This window comes from Neolamprologus multifasciatus, chromosome 18 (genome assembly GCF_963576455.1).
Source record: "Neolamprologus multifasciatus chromosome 18, fNeoMul1.2, whole genome shotgun sequence".
In the NCBI taxonomy this organism is placed as follows: domain Eukaryota; kingdom Metazoa; phylum Chordata; class Actinopteri; order Cichliformes; family Cichlidae; genus Neolamprologus; species Neolamprologus multifasciatus.
In genome coordinates, this window is record NC_140456.1 from 10,881,048 (window position 1) to 10,894,607 (window position 13,560).

General features: G+C 40.5%; 1 protein-coding gene across 1 annotated transcript in view; it reads right to left on the bottom strand.

Moving 5' to 3' along the window:
• mppe1 (metallophosphoesterase 1) overlaps positions 1-10,625 on the bottom strand; it is a 31,432-nt gene extending 20,807 nt beyond the window's left edge. Inside the window, exons 1-4 of the mRNA XM_085140159.1 lie at positions 10,051-10,625; positions 9,814-9,922; positions 7,695-7,798; positions 3,190-3,270 (exon numbers count right to left, since the gene is read on the bottom strand). Of these exons, the coding sequence (XP_084996285.1) occupies positions 3,190-3,270; positions 7,695-7,798; positions 9,814-9,922; positions 10,051-10,301 (545 nt within the window). The 5' untranslated portion in view covers positions 10,302-10,625. The remainder of the gene's footprint in view (positions 1-3,189; positions 3,271-7,694; positions 7,799-9,813; positions 9,923-10,050) is intronic.
• Positions 10,626-13,560: the final 2,935 nt, after the last annotated feature.

Below are 13,560 nucleotides of genomic sequence, written 5' to 3' on the forward strand. Positions count from 1 at the left end.
ATTAAAAATCGATTCAGAATTTTAATGAATCGATATCACGTTATCCAAGCTAGAATCGATTTTAATCGATAATCAAAACCCGCTCCTAGTACCTGTGTAATCATGCTTATGTACATCTGGATTATGACACAAACTAGTATTTGGCGCTTCACTTTTTAATAAACTAAAAGACAGAAATCAGATTATAGGATCTGTAGTGTTGTTTATTTATATTATGGTGCTTATCATTTGTGATATTTATTACTGTGTGCATACTTTATTAGGAGAGATAAAATAAAATAAAAAATCTCTTCCTTCCAGGTTCCATCGATTAAGGAAATGCTCAAGTAACATGTAACACGTACCTAATCCAATTCCATAACACAGTGTGATGGAAAATCAGCTGTGTTTTTCTGTCCATTTTATTTCGAATCTGGCGCGAACCGGTGAACCAGTCCCTGAATCAGTCACGTGGTACGGACTGCCCGCGAGGCCTCGAACGTCACTGCATACGTAATCAAAGCAAGCCTCGATACGCGCTTCACAGACACGCCCCCGAGATTACCCGACACACGATTCGACGCTTCGACACACAGGACACATCACTAGTGGAAACGAGAGGGCAGCGAGCACGGGGTGCTCAGACACCGAGGAGCGGAGACAGGAACACTAGCACTGGGAAGAGCACACGTCATGGGAGTCGGGAATGCACTGGGGATTTATTGTCATGCTTTTCCATTCACTGTGAATAAACGCACTGTTTATTCACAGTTTAAGACAACATAACTGTATTTTGTCATTGATTTTGTTTCAGTAATCACTGATAGGTAAAATTATGACTGAAATTAAAGATGAATTTTACTGCATACAGCACATGTAATATTATTCTGTATAAATTGTGTTAAAGAATATCTACCTTTCTTGGATTTTTAAGTGTTTCTTGCATTTAAATTTCAGTGGGATTCACATCTTGGCTCTGACTCCAGTTACCCCGCAGTGCCTCATTTCTTCTTTAGCCACTGTTTTGATGGATTTGCTGGTGCCCTTAGGTTGAAATGCACCTCACTTCCCTTTAAACCTTCAGATAGCCTCACATTATCTTCGAGCACTCCATCGTATGATGTAGGATTCATATTTGAATGACCGCAAGCTGCCCATTTCCTAAGGCACTGAAGGGGCCTCAAACCATAACATTTCAGAGCTGGTATGATCCTCTCCTGGAGGCTGTCTCTGCTCTGTGCCAAACATGCATCCTAACTCTGAGCTCCAGCAAGTCGCACATTTTTTTTTCCACAGGTCTGCTCTTTGTCTGCGTATTTACACACACAAACCGTTGTTTGTGGACAGCAAAGGCTCTTCTCCTGGCATGCCTTGCATACAGGTCCAATTTTCTGACTGCAGAAGCAACTCGGTTACCTGCAGATTTCTTCCTGACATTTGTGTTCCTTCAGTTTTCTTTTTGAATTTTCTGGGCCTGCCAGTCCTGCACAGTTTCGGAGTCACTTTGAACTCTCTGCCACTTGTACATAATTTTCCTTGCAGTCTAATGATTTATTTCAAATTATTACAGACTTCAGTCTTTTTCCTGAAGACTCTAGGGGGCTCTTTAGATCTTGGCCTAATGGCGCACCATATTTCAGTGGCAGAAAGAGCAACAAGAAGTTTAAAATACAATGTCTGCTACTCCCACAGGCAGCTCTGATAATCAGCAAACCTAACAAATATAAGCCATACTTTTTCCATGTGACTGCTTCATTTAGGCCATAAATTACCATGTTAACTAATAAATGTCCATTCATCGACTCATTTGTTTTATCACCATTATTAACAGGCACTGTTTCAAATATGTTTCAATGACTGATTAGACTGCCGGAGGAAATCATTCCCACATGTTATAATTTTACAATTTATTAATATTTAATAGGGCATTTTTTACTCTGCACAGCCAAGTTATTGTATTATATTCAACTTTCACGTGTTATTCTACTGAATTTCATTTAGATTTTCACTTTTGGAGATCATTTGTTATTTTTCTTTATTTTTTTTTTCCTATTTAATTGAGCTCTTTTGCCATTTAGACTTTGAACTTGAGGATCTATTCTGCTTTGTCTTACAGTCACGTGGAAAAAAATCTTGTTTAAGTTTTATGTATCAGGACATAGTAAAACATCATCTGGTTGCCAGGCCTCAGCATGTTAATATTCATGACAACATGATTTCAAAAAAGCTGAATAAGTAAGGCTTGAAAGACTTTTTTTTTTTTTTCTTTTCCTAAAAGAAACATTGCAGCATGGCTTAGGTTTGCATCTGAACAAACCTCTTCTGGAACAATGTCCTGTGGACAGATGAAACCAAAGTGGACATTTGGTCATAAAGCAGCACCTCTGGCAAAACCCACACACAGCATATCAACAGAAACACCTCACACTGATTGCCAAACAACAATCGAAGAGTCGCGATTTGTGGTTGTTTTTCAGCCATAGGACCAGGGCAACTTACTATCATTGAGTTGACCGTGAACTTCACCAAAAACCGAAGTATTCTAGAGTCAAATGTGAGGAACGTCTGAAAAAATAAAAGGATCACGGTGCTGCTATGCGTCAGGACTTTAAGAGAGCTGTGAATGAAAGAATGCCCAAAAAACAGCGCTGTAAAGAGCGGGACAAAATTCGACAAATGTAAGCAGAAAACAACTACTTCAAGTGATTCGACATGCTAGTGAATCTTCGTCTTTGTTAAATAATGGCACAGTCTAATATGCCATAGGTTGCTGTTCATGTCAGGTTGTATTTATGTCATTTTAGGACGTGCTAATATGTCCTGACGGGTAAACCCTACAAACAAGACTGTATCTAATTTTCCTGAGCGTTTCTCCTTTATTTAAGCTGTCCTGTAACAAGTTGTGTTTAAAGCTGCTGTAACACAAGAATTTCACAGTAGTTGAATATTAAATAAAGGATCTCCTTCATCCTATCTTATAATCTATCATATTATGAAGGGTACTTTGTTTTTAAAACTGAGCGCAATCTCCTGACACGCAATTAAGACCTTGGGAACAGTTGCCTGGCTCGTCTAAAAGCACCTCTGTGGCACAAGCCGACTCAGGGGATTAAACCGTCGACCTTCCCGCATGCGGAGTCACATGTTTGTCCTGCAGACGTGTCACCAGTTTTTATGTTTACATTTATGTTTCACCCTCCCGTCACTCACTTGACGCCCTTTTTGGTGACGATCCTGGTGGAGGAAGCGTTGAAGACCTTCTCAAACCGCTGCAGCTTGAACCAGTCCATCCTGCAGGGAGACACAATACGCTCATCACACAGCACAAAAACCTGCTGCTCAGTCTGCCGTGTCTGCCTGTCTATCACGCACCGTTACATAACAGCTGTGCCAGCATGCTTCCCGCTGCTCGGCTAGAATCAAACCACATAGGAGCATGTCTACAAAAGCTCACATTTCTGAGTCACACATGTCAAATACAAAGCATTTAAAAAAAAAAAGCATGACATTGTGTTTTCTTCCCCTGAGAAATTAAGAAAAGAGTCTCCTATAAGAAGGCTGTTACATGCTGGACACAATGAACACAACTTTTCTGCAATTTAATGCAATCCATCACAAAAAATGTAGTTTAAAGAAATTACCGGAAAGACAATAAAACCTCAGTGAAACCATCTTATTAAAAATAAAAGCTAAAATCGTTTTCCTTTATGACTTTTCTATGGGAATTCTTAACAAAGGCAGTGACAAAATAAATCTCTTCATCGCTCATCTTCTGCTTTCTTTTTTTAATAATTTCTTTTTAGATTTCTTCTTAATTTTGCTCCGAATATCACCGCAATCTTACAAAATCTTATCAGGTTTTTTTTTTAACAAATAAATCTCCTTCCTGAAAACGTTGGGCCAACCAACAAAACAAAAAAAGCACATATTAACATAATTTCTTAATGGCCTTTGAAATTAGTGGGCTCTGTCATAACTGGCCACAGCTGAATATGAAGGGTTGCAAGATGATTAGCCATTAAGGAGGGAAAAAAAGAAAAGAAAATTACCTTTAATTTTAAGGCCATTTAACTCTCCTTTTGTCTTGTAAAATATTTGACATTTTCTCATCATCGGGGTGATAAAAATGACTCAAATGAAACGCTTAAAGAAGGTAAAACTTGGCTTTCAAGTGCTAACAGGAATGTGTCACCTCTGATGAAGGGCTGCGAGTTGCCATTTTTTCCCTGCTTGAATGGGTCACAACATAAAAAAGTGGGGAGTGTGAACGCCATTTCAAAGCCTTTTCCATGACTTGGACTTGAGACAGCTTGATGTCTTCTGATGTCCAGAGTTTTGTCTTTGAACACTCTCAAACATGCCGCGTATAGGAGGAGAAGCCGTGTTTGTCAGAAACTTCCATTAGAGCATAAAGAAAAGAAAAACTACCGTGTCATAACTGCACTGAAGGGAGGATGTGGCGACAGTTGATCAATTAGATCAAATGATCTGTTCAATAGTTTAAACAGCATGCTGAGAAAACATGTCAAAGGTTTGCACACTATTTGGCTCCAATTTAACGATACTTGTCCATTTAACTTTGGACTTGTGTTGCTTTTCTTTCTGTGTATCTCGCACCTAAATGATGTTGTATAGATTTGTGTAGGTCTGAAGGAATATTGTAAGATGACCAGGAAATTCGATGAGGGGCACATTGTGATTTATTTAGTGTAGGGCTGCCACGATTAGTCGACTTGTAATGATTACGTCGACTATCAAAATCGTCGTTTGAAGCTTTGTAAGATCACAAAAGACGCAGGAATAAGTAGTAGGATTTAAGAGTGTAATAACGGACTGAAACAGAAGATGGCAGCACTGCATGTACAAGGATGCCAGCTGCCGTTAAACCCCGAAGAAGAAGAAGCTGTGTCCCAGAATTCATAGCGCAGCCGAGCTCTGTTTTCAACAATGGCGGTAGCTAGTTAGTGTTAATGTTACTCATATTATTCTTTCTGGGTCACAAAATAAACATTTAACATATGTTCAGGCGAGAATGTAGCTGTGTAAACCTCAAATATCTGCTCAGTTTATCAAGACACCACATATTTTTAAAAGCGCTCCGACAAAAACGTCGGAGCGCTAGTGGCACTAGCTCGATAGCGAGCCGGGGGCAAGGCTCACTAGAGCCCGTGAGAACACCGGATTTCGGCAAATCGTTTTCAAACCCACCGCGGTCTTTCGCTACTCGGGTTAAACATGATATATTAGTCACTTAGATAACTTAAAAATGTTATTGTTTGGCTTTTTTTTTTAGTATTTTATGTGTTCCTAAGTAAATCGGTTTGGTTGAGATTAAAGTTATAGTTTTTACACAGCTGAATAAACGTCAAGCAGACAACTGATTATCAGAAGTGTGAGATGCTCGAGAATATACTCCGGTGTCCTGATATATTTTAGATAGCAAGGAGATTATTAAACTTCACTGAAACAACCTGCAGATTTTATTAAAATTTAATAAACTATCATCTTGTCTTTATTTTTAGTTAGCACATACCTTAAACACTTAAAGCTGTAAGCTAATGATAGTTATATAAGAGCAGATGCATGCTGGTGCAATAAGCTGTACGTTTTACGTCCAATGGATGCATGATCTGATTAGTCGACTAATCGCAAAAGTAATCTGTGACTAGTCGACTATCAAAATAATCGTTTGTGGCAGCCCTAATTTAGTGTGTCTATTTTATTCTACAGTTAGAGCAAGATCAAGTGAACTTGAGCCATCCATAAGTTGTGCTGCTATAGGCTCATGACGCTGGAAGACTTCCCATGATACACTGAACATTTCTTCTTCACTCCATATGGAGTTGGTTTATATGCTGCTATTATATTATATAATTATTATGAATAATGTCATAAACGTTTTTTCTTCCCTCTGCTGTGGCGTGAGTTTTGTCCTGTTTGCTGTTTGTGGTCTCTGTGTGTTGTACCTTTGTTTTCCCCTCATTCCCTAACCGGTCATCAGGACTTCTTCCTCCCTGATGTTCTTTGCTTATAAGGAATTGCTGGTTTTCCTTTCTCTAATACTGCATGGACTTGATCTCACAAAGAGCCTAGAAGATGCAGATTGTTTTTCTTTATAGTCTCTGAAATAACTTGTCGTTAAAGATAAGGGTCACAGAGTCAAGATCTCCTGTGCAGCCGTTAGCAACATCTCCTCACAGCAAAAAGGCTGAACCTTCCCAAGGCCGTTCTGTGTGGAGTCTGCATGATCTCGCTGTGCCCAGCGACATGCACGTTAGAATAACTGGTGAGTCTAAAGCAGCCGTGGATGTGAGGTAGATGAAGCGCTTAAAGTATAAAAAATAAAAGTGCTGTTTGGGTAAATTGGTCAGCACTACATAACTACAGTTCCACTTCAGTGAGACGCCACATTTTCCTTCCTTCTTTTTATCCAACCTGCTATCAATATAATCGTGTAATCTTTTTACTGCTTTTATTTCTTTTTTCTAACACTTATTTTTACAGACACTTTGTGTTTTGCATAAAGTATCTGAAAATGCATTCTGCTTCGGTTTATCAGACTTTACATTTTCCGTTGTTTTGCCGTTGGTGTTAACATCCATCACATCTCCAGTGAACCGCAGAGGGTTGGGGTTAAGTTGCATTTTATCCAGAAGCCAAAAGAGACTATTCTCAAAAAGTAGACGATGCTGCCTGTTATTCCTCCATAGTTCTTCTCTTGTAATATTTCTATTTGGTCGTGCAGGTGGAATTACTTTACAAATGGATTGATGTGAACCTAACCCTAACCAGAACCTGGTGGGCATTAAGAGGAAGATTTCTGGCTTTCCGTACAATTTCTTGCTTTTGTGTCTCTGTCAGAACAATGCAAATTAATTATAAGAAGTGAGATTTAAACACAAAGCCCACAACCTCATGTTTATATGTCACTGACGTCAGTACAGCAGGCAGTATTCAAACACCACGAAACGAACAATACCAGCAGTTCATTAGTCTGTCAATATTTAACATGTAGCACAAACCTCCCTCTTTACAGCTCAGTACTGTCTTGAAACAGCTGGGCACAGCTGTAGCTTCCAGCAAACGATACTCAAGCAGTGTATTTGTTGCTGAATATTTCCATCTGTGGATTAATACACGCATGCTGCATTACCGAGCTGCATGACGGAAATGTGAAACTGCCTCCAATAAAAATACTACCTTGAACACCAATATTAGTAAATCTTTTAGTTTTTAATGTGACTTGTAAATATATACTACGATGAAAGCACCACATTACTGCTACAGCAACAAGACAAAGCAAAGACCCTCCAGCAATGGCTTCAGACCTGACTGCATGCGCTGCATCCAGCCACTGCTTTGTCTTATTAAAACTGCCTCATGGAAATATTCAATCGCCTCCTTGCAGTTTATGTAATGTAGACAAAGTCCTCTTGCTGTGCGGTGTAGTAGTAGTAGGAGAGACAGTTATTGACTTTTTTGGGTGCCACATTTAATGTTTCTCTTGCTTTAAAAACTTTTCAAGGAGGCAGGTATTTCTGTAACTAGGGCAACAAAGAATAGCGCTGAAAATCGTTCATACTGAGTCAGAGGTAAAACCTGTGCTTAATAGAGAAGTCCCTCAGGTAAAGGCCAAGTAAAACCAGATCAACCGGTCGCAGAGTAAAGGTTATGTAATGAAAACTGAAAAACAATAGCATACAGAATGTGCTTACTCGTAATGGAAACCGATGTCATGATTTCCAACCAGTACAACCAGTTCCGTGTCAGTGGAGTGTCTGAACATCCTGTGGAAGCGACGCACGTCGTCCTCCCAGTGCTGCGGAGAGAACGACACGAACACAGCTGAAGTTTCAGGCCTCAAACAAGAAAAACTCCCCGAAGAAGCTCACAAGCGTTAATGGGATCTCTGAGGGTCACCCGGCGGCTCCCACGGGCGGCTGAGATTAGTTGCTTTCATTCAGATTCAGTTTTGCTTCTGCGGGACTGAAACTGCACACAGAAACAGCCTTTAATTGCATCAGTGCTGTGGGTTTCATACGTCGTGTCTCTTATTTATAGAATTTATAGGATGTGGGAATTTGGAGCAGTTTTCATCACTGATTTAGCCACATTTTCAAACTAAATGTAACTATTTATTAATCAGTTAGGTGATTTAGGGGATTAATGAGTGTGTGGGAAAGTATTTGGATAAAAAAAAGCAGAAGATTTGATTCTTTTTAGTAATTTTTAGTTAAACAATATTTGGTTGTCTGACTGTCGGATAAACAAAGTCGGCAGTTTTTCCGAACATTTACAGAAGAAAGAGTGAAAGGAAAATAAAAGGAACTAATACTATAGTTTGGTGTGTTTCTCTGCTTTTAAGCATTTATTGTTTCTGCAAACTCGCGGCACTGAATCCTCCAGGAAGATGCCTCAAACAAATCGTAAATCAAGCACATAACACCAAATATCATCGTTTTCAAGTTCTTCTATTTCACGATAAGCTGGTTTTCTTCATTTTTTTAACACCATATGTTCAATATCTTTTGGTTTTTGGTCAATTTCTGAGGCTCGAGAAAAAATAAACACTTGGTAGATTTACAGAATGAGCAAATAGGAGACTATTTCACTAACAGAGTGATCTTTAAAGTCAGTTGTCAGGCGAATACGACACCCTCGCCTTGATTTTCATTCAAAACAATGAGACTGTCGACAGAAAAGAAACCAAACATATTTGAGCGCAGCTTCACATTTTTAGACGTTCTCGCTCTGCAAATTTAAAACTGGTGAATGATATTTGAGAACATGCTTCTTTTTGCTTACACTGAATAGCTTTTCTTTGTGGGACAAGTTTTGAGGCTACAACCAAAACGATGAAGTATTTGAGCAGTTAGGTTGCTCGCAGAATGAGTGGTGTTGGAACTGTTGGTCATTCATCAAGCAAACATCCAACACGGCTCCTGAATTTGGGGTCTGAAATGTGCCGATTTGTTTCTATATTACTCTTTATACTGATTTTATTTAAATAAGTAGGGTTTTGGACTGTTAGCAGAGTAAAATGGGGACAATTTTGCACCATTTATTACTCATAGCATATTTTATTCTGTGTGCAAGCTATCAGCCCTAAATCCTTCAAGTGGAAGCCAGTCACGTCGTGAATCAACCACAAATCATCATGCTTTTCTTTCTTTCATACCACTGTACGTTGAACACCTTTGCCCTTGTGGCCAGTTTTCTAACCACGATAACTAATTTCAAGATGTCCTATTAAGCTGCAGGAGGAACTCCTCAGACACAAATGAGGCAAATGATTAGCCAGCCAAAGAAATAAATGACAGACTGATCTATTCACCTGCTGCAGATCAAGTCTCAGTACTCTCAGCGTGAATTCAAACACACAGGCCCTTCCTCTTTTAACACAATACAAATTAAAAGAGTTGCCATTCAAAGAGTGAAAATGAGAAGGAATTAGCGAGTGGGTGGGTTAGATTAGAGGAGATTTTACTGTCTGAGGCTTTGTGTTGTGTTCCTCTCGCTCCACTTGCTTCTATCTGTCCTAACAGATCCCATTTTATAACCCAGTAACAGATTTCTGAGCATTCCCAGAAGCTCCCCCCCAACACACCAGGATGGATGTACCACAGTGGGCTAAGAGGATACCTGGTGCAGCTGTTTTCCTCAAAAACCTGCAGCCTCTGGGGCCCGGATGGTAATAAGATTAGGATTATTATGACCAGAGAACACAGAGCTTCTGCTCTGCATCCACATACTCGAACATCATCATAATTATCATAAGGGGGGGGGGGGGGGTGCAGAGCAATGCAAGAAGAAAAACAGGGAGCTCTACATTACCTTCTGCGAGCTCCACTTGCCTTCGTCGAAGATGTCCCCGAGAATAAAGACTATCTCGGGCCTGAGCAGCCACAGAGCGGTCTGGAAAGCCCTCTCCATCTGCCATTCCCTGCGCGTTTGGACACAAGTCAGCGTTATTGGATGTTGTTGTTTACAAATCACTCCTGCAGAGCCCCGGGCACAGACGGACGAATGGAGGGCAAATATATATGAGAATACATGCAAATGAATTATTACCTCCTCAGCTTGTCAAACCAGTGTCCTCCGACGGCTCCGAGGAGGTGCGTGTCCGACAGCACCATAGCGCGGACCGCAGAGTCCACCGAGTGGCCGTCGATGCCCTCTCCGCCGCGAGCATGGCTGATCTTCGGCCAGGCGCACTTGAGGATGGTCGGAAAGTAGATGAGATACTCGCAGAAGAAGAAGGCGCCGCCGACCACCCCAATCAGCACCACCGCAACCACCCATTTGACGCTAAACCTCGGCATTTCTTTGTTATTCGGCGTTCGGGATGCCCTGAACTGGCGCACTGGCGGTGATGGAGCGGTCCATGAGGCATCTTCACCTCTTCCAGACCCCACGGTTTAGGTCTCCAGCCGCGTGATGCTCATGGCAAGCTCATCTGGATAAAAACAGGCTTCGCGTGGAGTCCGGTTGATTAAGAGAAATGAAATAAGAGAAATAAAAACAAAGTTTTAAAATGCGCCTTGATTTCAGGGGGACAGCAGTAGTGAGAGAGAGAGAGCAGCCGCCAGCCGCTGTTTCTAAGTCGTAGGCTCTATGCGTTAAGCTGGAAACAACACATCCTGTGCGTTTTCAAAATAAAACGGGTGACACGATATCTAGGGCACACAAAAACTCCATGCTTTCTGTAGTACAGTATATAGCATGTATTTAGGCTTTCTTAAGGTTCAGAAAGTTTCTAAAACTTAAATTATTCTGGAACTAATTTAAATACCTCTGGATTCAGGCTCCACACTGGGTCAAGCCTTTATGTATATACCTGTAGTCCAAAGACTGTAGGCTAATTGGTGATAATAAACTGGCCATAGGAGTACCATACTCTTGTAAAACATTAATGATCAGTGTTGGGACTAACGCGTTATTAAGTAACGCGTTACAGTAACTACGATATTATTGTGGTAACGAGCACGGTAACTAGTTATTATGCCAAAATCAGGAACGCGTTAGTCGTTACTGGGATTTAGATAGGGTCGTTACTCGTTACTTCGTGTGGTGGCTATCGCGGAGCTTCCACCACAGATTCTGTAACATTAGCAAGTGGTGGAGGCAGCAGGTGGATGAGGGAAAGGGGAGGCAGAAGGAAAAGAGACCCGAGGCGGCCGCCGGTCCAAGTGTGAACTGAACTTCAGGTAAGAAGTTATGACCTGCAGTCTATCTTGGTCAGATATAAACCAAGTTTAGGTGGAGTTTATTTTCGTTATTCTGACTTTTTCCGTACTGCGTACTAGCTAGCATGACGGAGTTTCTATACAGCTGGGTGGGTGCTTTGAAGTTAATGATGTTGAACTTTATTTTGTTCATAAGTTATTAGAGTTGCCAACCGTCCTGTCTGGTATTCAGAGAAAATATTACGCGTTTCTTATTGAGGTGAAAAGGAACAATTTGTCCCGTAATTCAGCTACAATGAAAAAGGCACAAAGCTGGAGTTATTGTGTGTCTATGCTGCACAGCTGCCTCTTCTTCTTTCATTCTCTCCCCCTCCCTCTCCCGTTTCTACTTCAATCATGAAAACTGATCAATGATCAGCTGATCGGCTCTCTTGTTTGTTTATCGCCCACTTTGCGCCAGAAAGAGGAAACCAGCCGATGTCGAGCTAAACAACAGCAGCACTTTTAAGCTTGATCAGCTGTTGTTAGAATTGATTTAATATTAATTTCTAGTATCAGCTGATGTTTGCTGGAGCCACAGCTGCAAAAAAGCTGCTGGTCATTGTGGGGGATTAGAAATATATTTTACTGCTATTGTTAATCATCATCATCATCATTACCATTGCATTAATAATACAATCTTCAGTATTGATATTGTAGTCAGATGTTTAAACATATTGGTACCCAATTAGCCTTTATTACAGGTGCAGTTATAACCACTCTAAACTGTTGAGTTGAATCTATAATCTTAAATGCTTTTGAATGCTTGTTATAATCTTAAATGTGTACGTGCTGGCCTTCTGTCTGGTGGAAAAGGTTACAAGTTGAAACTGAGTGCAGTTCATGCTGACACAAACACACAGTAGACTTTATCTCATTTATAGGTGAGAGGTTAATCATGTTTGCTTGTAACTCTAAAATTGTCTCTGTAAAAGAGGAATAGTTTCTAGCTGTCTCTGCAAAAAGAGGAACAGTTTGGTTTTCCAGACGGGAAGTGAAAGTCAGATGACAGGAAGCATCTGCTGTGGAGATGGAGACAATGTTATTTTTAAACTGTCTTAAGTCATTGTGGTTTTGAAACCTATGTATGAACTGTATCTGAGTGACGTTTAGGGGTGTAGTAAATTTAAGCCCTGAAAGGTATAAAACACCTGCTTATGCTCTGTAAGTTGGGGATCGACGCTGTCTGCGTACAGTGGGCGATCTTCCCACGCGTGTCATTAAAATCATCGTTTGACTCCACCCGGCCGGACCAGTGTTGTTATTATGGAAGTTGATTACCTCCTCTACCCCTCCTCAATATTTGAACCCTAACATCATGATGTCGGTTTGGTTATCTGGTGAGAGGGAAACATGAAGATGAAACCAGGAGATGTCCTTACTGAATCATCAGAGCTGAACAGGTGATGGAGAAACAGGTTTACCTTTTAGGTGACATAAATGAGTTGAAGGGAAGTTATGAACTGTTTCTGAGAGACAGATAACCCCAGGATCCTTTTTAGGTAGTTGACAGCTGGTAACTGTGCAGGTGCGGATCTAGCAAAGTTTTGCCGGGGGGGCCAGGTAGAGCATTAACAGGGAGAGGGGGGCACAAAGAAATACTTTTCTTTCTTATTCTCATTTAAAATGTCTAGCTTTTAAAAAATAATTATCTCAATCTTACAACAAACGATTGATGCATATATACCATCAAGACAGTGTACATCACTGTCACAACAGCGTTTGTTTTCATTCAAAGGCTTTATGATTTTTCCTATAATGGCGGCCGGTCTCTAGTCAAAATGCCCGGGCCGATTTTTTGTCCCCGTCCAGCCCTGTATGCAGCTCATCTGCAGTCTGGTGTTACCTACATCTTCCTATTAAGAAGGCAGAATTTCCGAGCATCACGACTGCAGTTTTTGTGTTGGATGTAAAAGGCGCACATGACGCTGTGACGTAGGCTAGAATCATGGCAGCAGTCAACGACGGTCCAGGCGTGGGATTTCTCTCGTGGAAATATGCACATTATCTTTTCCTTTCTATTGGTAGGTGGCACAGTGCACTTGTGGAAAGTAAGCAAGCTAGAAGACTGGCAAAGTTATGGAAGCAACACATTAACAAGAGAATTCTGAGTAAAACCAAAGTTACTTTCCCTAGTAACTAGTTACTTTGAAAGTAACGACTAACTTGAAGTAACTGAGTTACTTTTGATAGAAGTAACTAGTAATGTAACTAAGTTACTATTTTAAAGTAACTTACCCAACACTGTTAATGATAAACCAACTTTAACTTGTTGTCTTTCAGCTAATCAATTTATCAGAGTATTATTTCATAAACCACCAGCTTGCCCTGTGCCATTGAAAACAAAAAGAAAGAT